Below are 18,239 nucleotides of genomic sequence, written 5' to 3' on the forward strand. Positions count from 1 at the left end.
CTCATTTCATACACACACCACCACCCTCTGCATGAAACTGTTGCCCCTTTGGTCCCTTTTAAATCTTTCCCCTCTCACCTTAGACCTATGCCCTCTCGTTTTGGACTCCCCTACCCTGGAGAAGAGACGATGATTATTCATCCTATCCATGACCCTCATGATTTTATAAATTTCTTTAAGGTCACCCCTCAGTCTCCAGGGTGAAATAGCCTCAGCGTATTCAGCCTCTCCCTATAGCTCAAACCCAACCCTGGCAACATCCTTGTAAATCTTTTTTGAACCCTTCCAAGTTTCACAACATCCTTCCTATAGCAGGGGGGCCAGAATTGAATGCAGTATTCCAAAAGTGTCCTCACCAATGTCCTTTACAGCCATCTCTCTAAACTCTTCCAGTTCATATACCCATCCAGATGCCTCTTAAGCGTTGTAAGTGTACCAGCCTGCACCACTTCCTCTGGCAGCTCATTCCATACTTGCAGCACCCTCTGCATGGAAAAGTTGTCCTTAGGTCCCTTTTAAATCTGTCCCCTCTCACCCTAAACCTATGCCCTCTAGCTCTTGCCTCCCTCACCTCAGGGAGGAGCCCTTGTCTATTTACCCTATTCATGTCTCTCAAGATTTTATAAAACGCTATAAGGTCATCCCTTAGCCTCCAATGCCCTCTCTTAATCAATTTATGTCTAATGGGAATCTTTTGCTGTCTGTATACTGGCAGCAACTACAATGGCTTGCTGTCACGGATCCAAAAGAAATTAACCGTTTGGCCGAGGTTTGGCTTTTTGCTGTGGGAGTCTCTCTGTTCAGGATATGTCCTGAATGAGGCGATGCAATTGCCTTCACTCAAGTGGTGTTCCCCAAGCACAGTCGAATTGGTGAGGATGTCCTCTTCAATCGCAGTACCCTGCCACTCTTATGCATCACTTGTTGCATTTCCAATGATAAAGCCAGTTGTAATGCCAGTTTGAAGTCCACCTGGGCTTCAGCTAGAAGTTGCTTTTGCACGGTTTCATCATTAATCTCACATAACTGCATCTAATTAAGGGTTAAACCAAAGTAACACGCCTCTGCCAGTCATCTTAACCTAATCAAAAATCCTGATATGGATTCCCCTGGTACTCGAATTGCTGAGTAAAATCGATATTGTCTCAGAAGTTGAGGTGGTTTGGAGTTGTCATATTCCTTAACTAAATCCATCAACTCTTGAAAGATTTTAGTATCTGGTGCTTCAGGGAAAGTTAGGCTCCAAATAACCAAAAAAATTTATGGATCCATAAGCTGTCAGGAGAATTAGTTGTTGCTTTTCATCTGCCCCAATGTCATTTGCCTGGAAAAAAATAACACATTCTTTCCACCTACTGGTGTGATGATGTAGTCACTTTAAATGGTTACTTTGTCCTGGTTTTTGTTTGGAGAGAGGTTGTAAGGCACAGGTGTCAAACCTGCAATTTGAAGATGACTTAAGTGAGCAACTTGTTCAGCCTTTCAATTTTTTTTAGCGTTAGAACAATAGAAGCAGCCTGAAAGGATATGGCCAGCTCTCAAGGATTCAGATTTCTGTGTTTTGGTTTTTTCAGTACCATCAGAAGCTATTTAGGGTTTCAAAAGAGAAGCTTTAGTGAACTTCTCTTTGCTTCTACACTCCGTGAATCTTCTCTTGATGTCTCTTCCTTCTAGATTGGAGAACTGCATGTAAGAATCTGTATCTGAATTTGCCTTTTTGACAAGGAATGTGTTTATGAGATGTTACTATATTGGAACCGTTAATTAGTAAGGTATTGTACCTATTATTCGGTTAAGTTTTCCAAAGGTTAAGTTGTTTTAAATTCCTCTTTCGTCTGTTTGTATTTTAACTCGTGTTTAAATAAATTGCATTTTGCTTAACAGTGAGTGGTTTGACCAGTCATATCACATTGGGAACATGGCACTTCATATCTACCTTTAAAATAAGAATAAGTTTGGGGATAGGCTACTTTCTTAAAATATTGTGGGGAGGTCTAGTCTGGTCCATAACACTGGGCCCAGTCTTCAATGACAGGATCGAATGAGTCAAGCTGTCTAAATAACATCATGATGTCAGAAATGCTTCTCCCAACTCAAAGAGGAGCATTGTGAGTAAATTTCTTTCGGAGTGTGCTTTTCTCTCATCACCACTGAGATAACTCCACAGAGGCCAGTATCTTGTCCCCAAGTCACTCTTTATTTATACATGTAGAGAGTCCTTGACACTGATCCAGCTCCCGCAGAGCCAGCTCTCAGAGTGAACAGAACCTCTGACACTTGTTTTTCTTCGGACACTAGCTGGAGGCTGAAATAGTACAAACTCAAAATGGCAGTGAGGAGTAGGAATGGGCTTCAATGACAATGGACATGGCCAACTACAAAGTCTGAAGTGAGGAGGTGAACTAATTCCAGAGAGGCTGGTATCAATCACCAAGTTGACCCTTTATTTACACGTGGAAAGGTCTTGACACCAATTGCAGCTCCCTCAGAGCTAGCTCTCAGCGTGAACAGAACCTCTGACACTCCTGTTTTATCTGTCATCCAGGGGTCCCTGATTGGACCAGATTAACAGCCCCAATCAGGGAACACATATTCTAAGCAAGGTCCACCTGGCTGACCACTTTACAATCACCACTGTGCAAGCTGCCTTCTTGAACAGCTGCAGTGTTTGGGAAAGACAGAAAACTGCACTTATGTCAGAAAGGAAATTCCAAGATTTTGACCCAATTACAGTGAAGGAACAGTGATATAGCTTCAAAGTCGGATGGTGTATAACATGCAAATGATGATGCTCCTTTGTTCTTGTAGGAGTTAGAAGTTGTGGGTTTGGAAGGTCCTTGGTGAGTTATAGTGTTGCATCTTGTAACTAGCACAGACTGTTGCTATTGCCAGTGGTGAAGGAAATGAATGTTGAAAATGATGAACGTGGTGCCAATCATTTGGGCTGCTTCGATGTCAGTGTAAACCTGCTTGGGTATTGTTGGAGCTGCAACCATCCAGACAAGTGGAGAGTACACTATCATACTCCTGATTTGTGTATTGTAGATGGTGGACAGGCTTTAGGAGACTGCTTAGTTATTTGCTGCAAAGGTCAGAGTATTCAACCTGCCTTTGTAGCCACAGTTTGTTTACATGGTTGGTTGAGTTGAGTTTGAAGATGAAAGGTAAGTTCCAGGGTGTTAATAGTCAAAGGCTGAGCAATTGTAATGAATGTCAAGGGGATATGGTTGATACTCCTTTGTTGCAGATGGCCATTGCTTGGCACTCGTGTTCTGTGAATGTTACTTGCCATGTATTGGCCTAAGCCTGGGAGCTTTGGTATACACAGAGATTCATAATGGTAAATTAACATATTGATACAATTTTTCTCATGTTTTTATTGTCTTTATTATACTGCTACTCTTTCTATTGCCCTGTCTTTTACTAATATGTATAGTTTTAAAATGTTTATTCAGTGCTTCAGTTTTCTTTACCCAAAATCTTACTGCAATAATGTGCTGAGATCTCCTTACAATTAAAAGCAAGGAAGGAAATTACATATTTGTATATAAAACAAAAGGTAAATCTCACTGTACATCATGATTATATGTTTAAAGAGATTCTTATCTAGAAATTTTACATAGTCTTATACATTTTCAGAATAACAGAGCAAAGGAATTTAGAAATCTTTCTGCCAGAGATCTGCAATGGAATCAGTGGATGGTAAATTTACCCCTTGTGAGATCTGTAATCCCATTAATGACAATCGATTATTGAACTGCTCCAATGTTTTTCGAATTCAAAATGCTCTCCTACTCCTCTAACGTGGAGCATTCACTCAATATCCTAGCAAAGGTGAACTCAAACCCTAGCAGTAGAACCTTTCATGCATTCCAAATCAACACTGAAATACATTTCCTGATGGCTCAACAGGAAAATGCATGTTATAGTATATATAAACTAGCATCATCCTATTGTCAATCACAGGTCTGAGTGAAATTCTTCTATCTCAGCCACGGCTGCAATTGTTTGCAGGGCTCAGAGGATGAACTAGTATGACAGGGTACTAACTAATTGTTATCAGTAGTTCCTATCAGAATAGGTTCAAATCTGTGCGTAGGAGGAGTACAAAGTCAAACTCGCTGTGATATTGCTTATTAATCAGGTATTCTCTGCTTTGGTTTACATATTCATGATTTTTGAATTAGATATCAGGCGAAAGCTGAGAGTGTGGAAATACACTGAAGTACAAATCAATGCCGTTGAGGGAAAGGTAAACGATTGGAGGGAAGCAAATTAATGTGAATGCTCACTGTTAATGGTGATTTTAGAAAGTCACATCCAGAAACTTATGATCATGTAAGTAGTAAATGTTTGATTATTACGAGCTTGAGTTCCTGTTGTATGATGTGAAACAGATAATTAAATTGGTTGATACCATCTAATCCATTCCCTTTGTATTGCATTATGAAGTGATGAAATATGCACTTACTGCTTGGCTGAAGACAACATCTCTCCTCTGATGCAATGCCAGGGCCTGAGATATATTGGAACCACAATCTTGAAGAAGAACAAATACCATGGCCTTCTTTGCTCTGTCAATCACTTCCTTGACACAGTCCTTTAAAGTAACTACCAGAGGGTACAGTCCTTCATACCAGTCATCTTACAAAATAAATTCAGCACAGTGTGTTAGCAAACCATACATTAAAAATGCTGCTGTGTTCTTATATAAATAAAAGCAAAACTGTAAAGAGGCAGAAAAAACAATAAACACTGGGTTATTTCAAGATACCCATGCTCCCCAGTTCTTTGTCCCACTTTTGAATTCTACCTCCAACTGAATTGCAAAAAGAAAACCTCATGAGAAACATTTTAAGAAATTATCAACTGGCTTAGTCAAATCCTGTGGAAAATAAAAGTTTCAGCATGAATGCTATTTTCCAAAATAAATACAGGCCAGGATGCAGCCTGTACAATATACTAACACATGTTAAGTAGTTCAGATCATGGTCTAAATGAAAATTAACTCATATGCTTTATAAAACCATGGAACTGCAGGAGTTTACAGCACAGATTGAGACACATTACCGTTAATTAATTAAAAATTAAAAATTAATTCCATGGTTCAGTACTTTACCCACAGTATTTGGTTTCCCTTAAAAGTCTTTGTCTCAGTTGCTGCCAACAACTTAGAATGAAAGTTTTATTTACAATATACTTAAAATTTAGACTGATGATTGCTCATCAATGACTCTCCAATAGTCAAACAGACATTCCTTATTTTGCATTAAAGCCCCACATGATTTCTTTTGAAGGCCTAGGATGTATGTCATCAGAACCCAGTGTCATATGCACTTCGAGCTTATTTTTAAATCAAAAACAATTTATTTTAAACAGTTATTGTGATCATTGTTTCATACTTGAGTCTAATAGATTTAGTTCCATTTCGAAAATCATCTGTGAAACTCAAATGTAAAATATACTAAATCATTGCCATACCTTTACCTTCTGAATTTATGTGCTTTTTACATTACATTTTCATTCTTATTGTTAACTCTAACTGTCCTTTTAAGCTTGTTTAGATTTGATCTCTCCATTAGTCAATGGAATTTTATTATCTGATGTACATCACTTTCATTTTATGAGAATGTATAATCTGGTTCTAAATTCATCTCATATTTTAAAAAATACTATTCCTGTGCCATCAGCTTGTTTGCTAACTTATCTGTCCAGGCAAGTCTCCCTCTCCTTGATTATGCCTCTGTGATGTACTTTGGAAATGATTACCTATGTCAAAGGCGTTACACACTTATGAGTTACTATCCTGCCTGCTTCCAGTTTTAGGATTACGATCTTTGATTCACTATCTTCACTATCTCCTTGTACTCTCTGGTTGAGCCTAACTATGTAATGGCTGCCAGTATTTAATTAGTTCCAGAAGTCACTCCAACCTCCCAAGATTAAGGGAATCTTCCTGATTGCACTCATCCTGCAGCCTTTCCTAATCATACCTCCCTTAATATAGCTAATGTATGATATATCAATTCTTTATTACCACACTCCAGAATCCCTAATTTCTTAGAATATTCACAAAATATTTAGCTTTCTGCTAATTTAAAGAGAGTGGGCATTTAACGTGGATGATCACAAATGAGTTGCTTCTTAATTAATTATCTTGACTAAAGTAGACAATGACACATCATAATTTGCACGTATTATAACAAAATAACATTTCAATTATCAGTTCAAGAAAGAAAATATAATTTCTCTGCAAAGGGATTGTGATGCACGATTAACCAACATAGGAAGCGCACAACGTGGCACTGCCCAATCATCTGTATAATTGTTAGATACAGTTGATATGCTGTTGAGAACTCTATGCTCAACAGGGGTCCCATGTTTGTGCAAGACCAACCCAACTCAAAGTTAATCTGGAAGGTTAAGTGAATTTTGGTTATGCATCTTGTTAGGAAGAATGGAGGCACAGACTATATTTTACATTGAGAAAAGATTCCAGAAATCTCTAGCACAAAGAGGCTTAGGAGTTCTCGTTCAGGACTCTCAAAGTTAACATGCAGGTTCAGCTGACAGTTAGGAAAGCAAATGCAATGCTAGCATTCCTTTTGAGAGGACTAGAATACAAAAGCAAAGATGTACTCCTGAGGCTGTATATGGTGTGGTCATGAGGCATTTGGGATATTGAGAGGTGTTTCAGGCCCCTTATCTAAGGAAAGGTGTGCTGGCTTTGGAGGGTGTCCAGAGGAGATTTATAAGAATGAATCTGGGGATGAAGTGCTTGCCATATGAGGAATGATTGAGGACTCTAGGTCTGTATCCAATGAAGTTTAGAAGGATAAAGGAGGGGTCTCAATGAAACTTACAGAATTTTGAGTGGTCTGGATAGAGTGGAGGTGGAAATGTTTCCACTTGAAGGAGAGATGAGGACCTAAGGACATGGTCTCAGAGTGGAGGTGATGATGCTTTGGAACAAAGATAGGAGTTCAGCCTGAAGGTGGTTTATCCATGGAACTCATTGCCACAGAAGGCTGTGAAGGCCAAGTCATCGAGTGTATTTAAGACAGAGATAGATAGGTTCCTGTTTAGTAAGGGGATGAAAGGTTACAGGAAGAAGGCACAAGAACGAATTTAAGAAATGTAATTAACAATGATCAAGTAGTGGAATAGACTCAATGTTCCAAGTGGCCTAATTCTGCTCCTTTGTCTTATGGTTGAAGCAGGTGCTGGAACTGTTTGTGGAAGATTGAACAAAAGTAAGGGTGAACAAGTTTCTCAAGACTTCACTGGTTGCCTTGTTAGCAGAGGTGGAAAGGAAGGACATATTGTATCCACTGATTATCAGGAGACTCTCAAGACAAACATTTCCAAAACCATGCTACATATTAAGTGCTGAGAAACCTGGATGCAGTGCTTTCATTAGTTCACGTTAGTACCTAAGCCTCACAGCGCCAGGGACCTGGATTTCATTCCTGCCTCGGGCAACTGTCTGTGTGGAGTTTGCACATTCTCCCCATGCCTGCATGGGTTTCCTCGCACAGTCTAAAAATGTGCAGGTCAGATGAATTAGCCATGCTAAATTGTCCATAGTTTTAGGTTCATTAGTCAGAGGGAAATGGGTCTGGGTGGGTTACTCTTCGGAGGTTCGGTTTGGACTTGTTGGGCCGAAGGGCCTGTTCCCACACTGTAAGGAATCTAATCTAAAATCAGTGAAAGCATCTTCAATGATCACAACCCACCAATTGCAACAGTAGGTCCAAATTCTTCTAAACGTACCAGACTTCTTTCACTCACCTTCAACAATCACAATTCGTCCCTCATGTTCTAGCTTCACCTCGGCCTCACCCATTTAGCATTGTTGCAAAACCCACATACATATTTCACAGCTTGGATACACTATCAGCTATTCAACCATGGTTGATACATCGTGCAAAAACATTACACCATAATCATTAAAGGTCTGTGATTGTCCTGTGACAGGAGAAGATGGTGCATCACTGGAGGTGGGGACCAGGCATAGTTACAAATCTTTCCCTGATGGAGGAGACAGTGCTCATATTATTTAGATTAGCCATCAGTGAGGCTGTGACTTGCAAAAGTAACAGCATCTCTGTACCTAAACCACCTCCTTACATCTTACTTCCATTTCATCTCAGAATCTCTTCTGATTTATAAGCTGCACATGGTGTAAGCATCTACATCTTACTTTGACTTGCAATTACCCTTACAACAACTCTACTGTGCACCTTTTCCATTTGAGATACCTAGAACTTTAGCTGGTCCAGACAGTGGTAAAAGAACAAGAGATGGAGGACAACATGTGTTGATGCAACCAATGGTTGATGTTTCAGTTTCCATTGTAAGACATGCAGAAGTCAAATTCTGGATACTGCCATGGAAGTTCCGATTTCTCTTATCGAAAAGGATCTTGCTACCATACAATCAGACTGCTGCCACGATGACTTCAGATTCCAGTGCTGAAACTGGCTTGAAGATTTTCACAGCACTCCAGTTATCTTTTCTACATTATATTATTAGAATTGCTATGGCATCATCACAGAAGAGTGGCAATGTCTCTGTGGAACTGAATCTCCTGTCCTCCCATTTGCCCTCATTTATCCTCCCATCATAGCCATATTACTCTTGCTGTTGAATGTCAGCTAAACCACACTTCTGGCACCATGCCATGATGATGTAGTCCAAAGTTAGACTTTCTGCACAAACTGTGGGAGGTCATTATGAATTGCTATCTGTATTCTCCGCAGTGAAAGACAGTAATTTTTCAATAGTCATGCTCCAAGGGTGGTAGTGGGAGAACACTAAGTTCAGACAAAGGCAAACAGAAGACATGCATTAAGGTTGATTTGTTGATGCTTCTGTGATTATGGCATGAGTTAACTTGTATATTTTGTTTGGAATATTACTTGGTAGTGCATTTTATTCTTGCATTGTGGCAAAGTGATTACTGCCATGGTCATTATTAGGAGGACAATAGCTGTAGCCATGCTAATGAATAAGAAATTGGGATTGTGTTTTCTCTTACTGCGACTAGATCAAAGGAATAGCATTCACTATTTTGAAGCCATAACGCCATTTAAAGTGCTGAGAAATGAAAGCCAAACTTTGCAATCTAAATGTTTCATTAAAACAAACAATGCGGTCTTCCATCCCTGCTCTTACCAGCCCACAGTTGTCTACCCAATTAAATGGAAAAGGAAACATCAATTACAAATGACAAGGCACACATGTCAAATGTCAGTATAAAAGTAAATTGAACACAGTACATGTAAAATGCACAGAAGATTAATTGCCTGTTCATTGTAATATGGTTTGCTTGATTTGAAACCTACCAGAAGCTGAAGAGGTGATTTGATTAACTGCTGAAGGCTCAACCTTACATTGTTGTTCTATGTCAACTTGTTCAAGCAGTCGGTCCACCATTGCAATAATACAGTTCAAGCTTTTCCCCACATTCACCCACACTCTATCCTAGAAGAAAAAAAAATCAAGTTATATCCAAAACAAAAACAGATTTACTGTACTATCACTGTTCATGCTGTATACATGTCAGGAAATTTAATAATTTATTAGTTAATATAAACATTGCCTTAATGGAGAGATTTACAATTTATCAGTCCTGAAAGAAGTTTATAAGGGGACTGTAAGATGGATGGCTAGTCAGAAGACTGTGGGCTTCAATAGAAATCTACATGATAGGTTCAAGGTTTCAAAGAAAAAAGAACATTACAGCACAGGAACAGGCCCTTGTGTTCTCCAAGCCTGCGCTGACACATTTTGCCCCTCCATATTAAAACTGTCTTCACTTAGAGTCCATATCCCTCCATTCCCTTTGTATTCATGTATTCATCCAAGTGTTTCTTGAATGCTGCTATTGTGTCTGCTTCCAACACCTCCTCTGCCAGTGTGTTCCAGGCAGTCACCACCCTTTGTATGAAAGATTTGCCATGCAAAATCTCTTTCAAACATCCCCCCTGCACCTTGAACCTGTGTCCCCTCATAATTGACCCCTCCACTCCTCATACTTTCCATGCCATTCATAATTTTACAAAAGTTTACCACTCAACCTCTTGCATTCCAGTGAAAACAAACCCAGTCTATCCAACCTTGCTTCATGGCTAAAATCCCCCACACCAGGCAACATCATGGTAAACCTTTTCTGTACCCTCTCCAAAGCATCCACATCCTTCTGGTAGCGTGGTGCCCAGAACTGTCCACAATATGCCAAATGTGACCTAACTGAAGTTCTATAAAGCTGCAGCATAACTTATCTTTCCTTATATTCAATGCCACCTTCAATGTAGGCAAGCATGCCATAGGCCTTTTTTACAACCTTATCTACCTGTGCTGCCACTTTCAGTGTTCTGTGGAACTGCACACTCAGATACCTCTGCATATCAAAACTCCTAAGGGTTCTGCCATTCACTGCTAATTTCTACCTGTACTTGACCTTCTAAAGTTTGTCTGGGTTAAACTCTACCTGCCATTTTTCTGACAATGCCTCCAACTAACCTCCATCCTGCTGTATCCTCTGACATCCTCCTCACATCAGCAACTCCACCAATCTTTGTATCTAATTAGATCAGCTACATTTTCCTCCAAATTATTTAAGCAGACCATGAACAGCAGAGGTCACAGCTTTGATCCCTGTGGAACACCACTAGTCACAACCCTCCATTCCTAAAAGCTTCTTTCCACTGCCAGCCTCTGCCTCCTAACAACTAAGCCAGTTCTGTATCCATTTTGCCAGCTAACGCTGGATATCATGAGATGTCATCCTTTGTATCAGTCTCCCATGAGGGATTTTGTCAAAGGCTTTACTCAAGTCCATGTAGACAACATCAACTGCTTTTCCCTCATCAATTATCTTCATCACCTCCTCAAAGAATTTGGTCAAGTTAGTGAGTTATGAACCCCCTCGCACAAAACCATGCTGTCTATCAGTAATAAGTCCATTTGCTTCAAAATGTGCATAGATCTTGTCCCTGAGAATTTTTTCCAATAATTTCCCGATGTCCCAGTCTCATTTCCCCTGTTAGTTGTAAAGTTCTAAATGAAATGAATCTCGAATTAATATCGTCGACAATTCAAAGTTGTCCTTGGTTTGTCATAAGTTCACAATTTGACTCAGAGGAGCAACAAGATGAATAAAAAATGGAAATGTCACATTAATGTAATAAGAATTTATGTACTGAACCCAAGGTTATGACACATTGTTCAAATACAGTACAGCCAGTTTGACTTTGTATCCTAGCAGTTGTGTTAAAGGACTCGTACTCTATGAAAATGAATATGTATGAATTATTCAATACTTGCTTTGAAAACACAAAAGTTACTAACATTTAACTAAGAAATAGTCAATAAAATGTTTCAGGTATGCAGAGAAATACTTTTGATTTAGGCAGGTTGATGTTTGTGTCAGGGCCAGGGCCCCACAGCCCCCAGTGCTGCTCCTAGCCCATGACCCCAATGTTTGTTCTCAGCATAGCGTCCACTGCCGAATGGCCTGAGTACACCAGGCCTAATCTCAACACAAACACAGCAAGCCCAAACCCCACCACGACCAAACACATCAGGCCTATTAAAGTCCTGGGCCTGTTGATGAGGCCCTGGTGTACTCCAATTTACTAGGTTCTGATTCTTAGAAGGTAGGTATACATTGGCCATCAATTGATATTACTATAAACAGTGAGAGGTGGAAAAGATGTCTTCCTTTATGAGATACTGGCGCAGAATTTTTGGACAACTGATGGGAAAAATAGACAAAATAGATATTTGTCATTTTGTGTTCTTCCTGCAGTGTTGAAGTCCTTGTAGAGGTGCAGTCCCTAAACAATCAGTAAATTCACAATTTTGCAGTGTTCACCTCATTGCATGGCCTTTAAAAAGTTAACACTGTCAAAATGTTAAGATATAACAACTTTTAACAAAGTAGCAACTCCATAAATGTTACTAGAATAGACCCTCAACCTTAAAAAGCTAATTTTGTATTGGGGAAGTCAACCTTTCCATTATGATAAAAGTTTCATACATAAATATTTTTCAAAATTTGTTCATGTTGATGTTTCACTTTGGCTTCTTCTAAATTCAATTATAATTATTTATTTCCCTGTCTGAAAACTTAAAATAAAAACGAAGGATAAAATGTTAACTTCCTGGGATGCCACCTGAGAGAATACTTCAATATTCAGCGTCTTTGCTGCATGACTGGAAATGCCTCTCGACCTAGAACCAAGTTTATCCTCTGCGCAAGAAGGGCAAGTCTGCAGCACAAGCATCACTAGATCTTTGTGCACAGTTTTTATTTTAGGATAGTAGTGAGTACCATTGCTTTGCCATTGTCCACAAAAGCAAAATGATTTGAACTGAAGTGTGATTACATAGTATCACTTGATACTATAGTAATATCAGATGCAATCTGATTACATGATATTTATCACACACTATCAAGATGTAAGTATATGTATGGCTAATACATCAGCTGGTAGAATGCAAAATTCCTCTAAATATTACTTGCCCAATCTTCCTCGTCATATTCAGCATGGTGAGGAATTGAATCTTTGCTGGACCTGCGTTCATTGTTTTCACACTGTTGTTCACTGCCATCTGGATTATGGGTGGGATTGGGTTGTCTTTTGTTGATGTAGCTTGGACGAGCCTTATGTAAAGCTAACAGGGCACTTCTCAGCAACTGGTCTTCGAAAGCATGTACAAACTGTTCAGTCTGTGGAAATATATATTAACAATGTTTAGTAACAGGTTTGAATTTTGTGATGAATGTATCTGTCATTCTTTAAAACAGGATGATAAAGTTTTTTTCCCCTTAGTAACCAGATGATAGCTCAATTCTTGATCCATTTGTCTTTTAATTTGGCTAAAGATTGATCTGCTATCTCAGCATAGGTTGATGGCACAAATTACAGAGAAAATAATATCGTTTGTGATGAATTACACACTTGTCAGTCAAGTTTCTTTTCTCTGTTTATTCTCCTTTCAAAATTAGGCAATATACATGTGTGAGCATAACAAGAACATTAGCAAGTTATACAATATCAGGAGGTAAACAGCAGAATCGGATTCTGATTTTAGCTACAGATGTATTCAGAAGGAGTTGCTGATTAGGAATTACAGCTGAACTGATTTACACTTCAGTAGTAGAGGTACAATTGATTAAATCAGTTGGGGTCCTCCTTCTGACTGAATTCAACGAACTAAGTAGAGAATTTCAAATTTCAGGTCTGTGTCATTCAGCTATTCCCAAAATCAACTATCTGCCTTTAGGAAGACTAATTTTGATGTTTTCATGAAAAAGCTTATCTGCATACATTCATTGGAAAAACATGAAAATCAGAGAAAAAAAATTGGCTTTCAACAATATCTTTCATATTCTCCGGATGTTCCAAAGCATTTTGCAACCAATTAATTACTTCTGAACTGCAGCGGTTGCTGTTTTGTAGGCAAACACAGGCAGTTTTTAAACAAGCATCCAAAAGCAGCAATTAAAACCATTAACAAAATAGTCTATTTTGGTTATCCTGATTGAGAAATGAATGATAGCCAGGATACTGGTAGACTTCCTTCCTTACTGCTGTGGATTTTTTCTACATTCATCTGACAAATCTTATCCTAGAAAAAGCTGACTATCTAATCACCATTTGAATAACAACATCAGGAGATAGATTCTGATAACTGGCCTTTAATATCAGTTCACTCTGGAGGCAGAAAGTTACTAATTCGGTCTGTAAAATGGGGATAAATTATGGTTAAAAACTGCAACTACCACAGTTTTTCAAAAGCACTTAAATTGCGCACTTTAGATTTGTCATTACCTTTCAATACTATTTTTAATACTTCTTCAAGGAATGTGGACATCATTCTGCTGAAACAGCAGAGAGGAAACTGATGCCAACATTATAAATGTTAATAAGAGAGCACTGTCAACAGAAATCATGATCCTTCCTCATTAACAGCATCACTGAAATTTAATCATGTGGAAGATATTAAGGTTGTTTCTGTTTGGCTTGAGCTATTGTACCAAACAATGGAAAATTCCAGAGTTTGTAATAATGTTCAATCTATCAATAAATATTGACAATAATTTAGTTCAGTGCTCTGGAAGCAAGAAGATTAAAATTACACCAATGAAATTCAAAAATGGAGGCTCCAAAACTCACAATCTAAGACTGCAGCAGAATTGACAATTTTCTTCCCCATGAATGAATCCATATTTGAAGCACAATTATTAGAATGTATCTCCTGTTGTTGTTATTTAAGTAGTGTATAGATTGTCAGCTTTTTCCATGATATCATTTGTCAGGTTGAGTCAGTTCATTGTCACTTGTAGAAGATGATGGCACAAAACTAGTGCTGCATTATTTCTCCTAATTATTAAACTGAAAGCCTGCCTGCTAGACCCTGCTTAATCGGCTACGATTCACACAGCTATTTAGCATTTTTCCTTATTATTTTAATGATTACCATCTTCTTAAAAACAGATGCACTTCATGATACTATCTTCATATTCTAATATCACAATTTGAATTTTCACCCCAAAAATGCCTTTCAAAGTTAATATTTAATAAGAAAATCTTAGTGGGCAATCCTGTGATATTCACCAATGGTTATCTTGTATTCAGTTTCCTTCTTCAAAATATCAAACTCTTTTTCCAATATTTATATTGCAGTTAAGATGCATGACTGACGTAATTCATTCAAAAGCCATTTTGTGTGATAACCTGATCTTTTCTGCACACAGGTAGGAAATAAAGCAAAGTTTTAACCACATACTTGCATGCTGTTAGAAACCATTTTGTTGTTAATCAACCAGAAAGCTTGCTGTCAGCCCTACCAATGTAGTGCCAATATATCACAATGTATCTATTACAAGTAAATAATATGTTAACACAAAACAATAAAAATTACAATTGAAAAAATGGGATTTTGTTTTTTTTCCAATACTAAGTAATATCTGATCACTCAGGGAAAGATTACTAATTTGTGCTACACCTTGTCAGATGTCTCCCTCTATATTTCTGTAATCTGGCATGAGAGTACCAAACCCCACTGGGATGACCAAGTTAAGTTTGATTCTAAATGCATTTAAGTTGATCCTCATGCTCTTATCAGAAGAAGATTAGGCTTCGTCAGTTTAAAAATGAAGCTAAGGTGGAGAAAGATAGAGAACATGGATTTCTGGTAAGCATTATTTGCGTCATTAATTATAAAAGAGTAATGAATACTTAGAAAGGAATTGGAAACAATTGGAAAGAGTTGTCCTAGAGTACTGAAAAGTCATCACTTCAAAAATCATACAACGCACCATCAATTTTCTTGATCTGGACTGAAGTTATCAGATGTAACTATCAAGGAGAAACACCTCAAGAATAGACAGCTCCCTTAGGTAAACTAATGATGTTCCGATCTATAATGAGGCACATATGGATTTGTTGGCACTCACTTTAACATTTTAACTTCTTGAAAACAATAATGAAGTTTCACAGATGCCTGGTTAAAGCTCCTACTGAAGTTGAAGTGCAAAGAATTAAAATTGTTCAATTTCAGTTTCTGCCATTTCATATTTTCTACACACCAGATGGTGGAAGTGACTAGCTTCAGCCCTGCAGTCTTTCACCAATAAATAACTTAGGGCTGAACTTCACCAGGTTTTGGCAAAGTGTCATTTTCATCACGTTGCTCTCCACGAGACAAGTTTTCTCATGTTATCATTCCAAATTTGCCTCATTAACTTTCCAACTTGCCCCTATGATAGTTCTTGTCCAATGCGAGTGTGATTCTCTAAATCACCATAACTAGAAGTACACAGCACTACTAGAATATTCTAGGATCCCCGGCTCTGACTCGATCTTTAAAATGCCATTGTGCACCCAAATAGACGCCATCAGTCTTGAGCTGACCTGAATGGTTTGCAATATTTGTCAAGGGGAAGTTTGTGCCCCGCTTTGTGTGCAGGGACCTGGAGGGATGTCTTTTTTGCACTAGATCATCAGAGGAGGTCACAATACGAGACCCTGCCAGCCTTGTTCGGGGTTGCTATCACATCAATATAGTCTCAGCCAGCTGAGGGAATGCCCAGTAGTGTAAGAAGGTCAATGATCATCTTCTTGCCACCACCTTCTCTCCAATACCTCACATTCAGTTTTATATGCAAAATCTTTCCTCCTTCACTGTTACCCACACAAGTCCCACAGTCCACTGACTCTGCATGGCCTCTGTGCTGTCTACTCATTCACTTGAGATACCTCACACTTTTCCCCCACCTGTACCATTATAACAGCTGTGCTTTCATCACACTCAATCCTTCCCTTTCTATCATTCTCAAAGAAATCAGCCCACAATAAGACAGAAAGAGCCAAGGTAGGTGATTGAGTGCCAGACATTCAACACTTTGCTCCATACAAGAAGATGATCCTGACCTTGACTGCCCTAAATGGCCAACTGTCTGTACCAAAGGCCTTGAAATGATATCAGAGGTTGAAGGGTGTCACGTTAACCGAGGATTATTTCCCTTAGACGCTGAGACATTGCCATTTGCTTAAATTACTTGCAATGTGTTTGCCCTGTAATCAGATGGCACTTTGTGAGATGTAAGAATGACATACATGATGCCTTGCTGCAACATGTCCATTCTTTTGACTGATGATACTACTAAATGTGACAAGCTTCCTGACTTTCTGTCTGTACAAAAAAGGCATGTCAAGTCAGAAGTAGAGTGGACCCATTTGCCTTGGCTAAGTGAGTAAAATGCTTAAAGATAAACCAGTCAACAGCCTGAGATGCAATCTAGTCCAATCCATGAGCTACGTGTCTGTCTGTGCATGCAATGTGTCCTTACAGAAGCATTCCAATTCTAGTTGCTGGTATGCTCCAAGATGCAGCATTGTAGTGCAGAAGCATACTGTAAGCAGATTGGAGATGTGGCATGATGGTGCAGAGACATTGGGCTGCGTCAAATGTTAGCATTTGTAAATGTGGGCTGCATGCAGTTGCTGCTCATGCCCTGAAATGTTGGTGCCTGGTGTTTGAAGTGTATCTAAAGAGTCTGGTGGTCCTGAAGTGCAAGTGGTGATCAGGAGTGGACAGGCACTGACTTTCGTATCAATGAATGTTGTTATCTAGTTTCTATCCAATAGGTAGTTCAATAGAGATTGCATATTAATAAACTGATATTAGGTAGTGATGAGTGACAACCTCTATTTCTAGATCTCTCGCCACTCACTAATGGGAATCTCATCCAATGTCTGGAACTTAACTGGAAAGTGCGACTCATTGTTCCCAGTGTCAAGAAACGTCTTGCTTGACTTTTCACATGATTTTCCTAGATTTCTCTCTAGTTCTGTCTGGGAAGATTCTGCCCCTTATAAAGATGATGTTGAGGGTGTGGAAAGCACAATGATAGCTGAGGACCGAAGCTGACACCATGAGGGCATTTTTATCAGTGACTCATTGCTCATTTGAAATTTTGTGAACAGCATTCAAACTGAGGCCAAAATGCCATTTTCAATTAATCTTGCAAATGGGTACACATCATGTCTATTATAAGGTAAAGATTCTGAAAAAGGTTAAGGTTTGGGGTACATGGCTCTACTCATTCTTTGGGTGGAGTCAAAGATTTCTACTCTACCCCTACTAGTGAGTAAATGTATCTGTACCAGCTCTCTTTGGTCCTAGTAATTCTGACCAAATGTAGCTGCTGTCATATAATAAACCTTAATGCCATCTAAGAACAGTGCCTCTTCTATAGATATTCTTTTGTGGATATCCTTGAGCACTAATCATTAGATAGGATCAAGAAGATCGGCAACAAACTACCTCATACAGCCCTTATCTGGTAACACACACTGAAAGAAGTGGAAAACACCATAAAGACCAGTAGGGGTCATTAGGAGAATATTACCAGGTTTTGCCAGTGACAGCCACCATGAAGAGAATAAATCCAGAAGGAAAGAAAATAAAATCAAGCAATTGAGTTTACTGCTTTAAGTGCATTACAGCTTTAAGACTCAGAAAAACACTCAGCAGCACAAGGGCAAGAACTGGCAGAGGCAGACAGCAGAAGCAAAATAGTACTCAAAATTCACTTAATTCAGAGGCTAGTAAAGAAGCACTGGGACAACAACATGGGATAGGAAAAGAGAGAAAAGCCAGCCAAGCATAGAAAACTCAGAGGCCTTGATGAAAGAGGCTCTGGATGGAGAAAACTAAGA

General features: G+C 38.9%; 1 protein-coding gene across 11 annotated transcripts in view; it reads right to left on the reverse strand.

Moving 5' to 3' along the window:
- The window catches only part of inpp4b (inositol polyphosphate-4-phosphatase type II B), a 969,352-nt gene that overhangs the window by 110,310 nt on the left and 840,803 nt on the right, over window positions 1–18,239 (reverse strand). For all 11 annotated transcript variants that reach the window (XR_006309059.2, XM_043674147.2, XM_087980071.1 and 8 more), the window contains 3 exons: window positions 12,533–12,739; window positions 9,348–9,486; window positions 4,472–4,644 (listed from right to left, as the gene is read on the reverse strand). Coding sequence is in view for 10 of the 11 variants with exons in the window: in XM_043674147.2 (XP_043530082.1) it covers window positions 4,472–4,644; window positions 9,348–9,486; window positions 12,533–12,739 (519 nt within the window). In the remaining variant the exon portion in view is untranslated. The remainder of the gene's footprint in view (window positions 1–4,471; window positions 4,645–9,347; window positions 9,487–12,532; window positions 12,740–18,239) is intronic.

The sequence above is a fragment of the Chiloscyllium plagiosum genome, unplaced genomic scaffold, assembly GCF_037043375.1.
Source record: "Chiloscyllium plagiosum isolate Xiang-an unplaced genomic scaffold, Cpla_swu_hap1 HiC_scaffold_36, whole genome shotgun sequence".
Lineage (NCBI taxonomy): Eukaryota > Metazoa > Chordata > Chondrichthyes > Orectolobiformes > Hemiscylliidae > Chiloscyllium > Chiloscyllium plagiosum.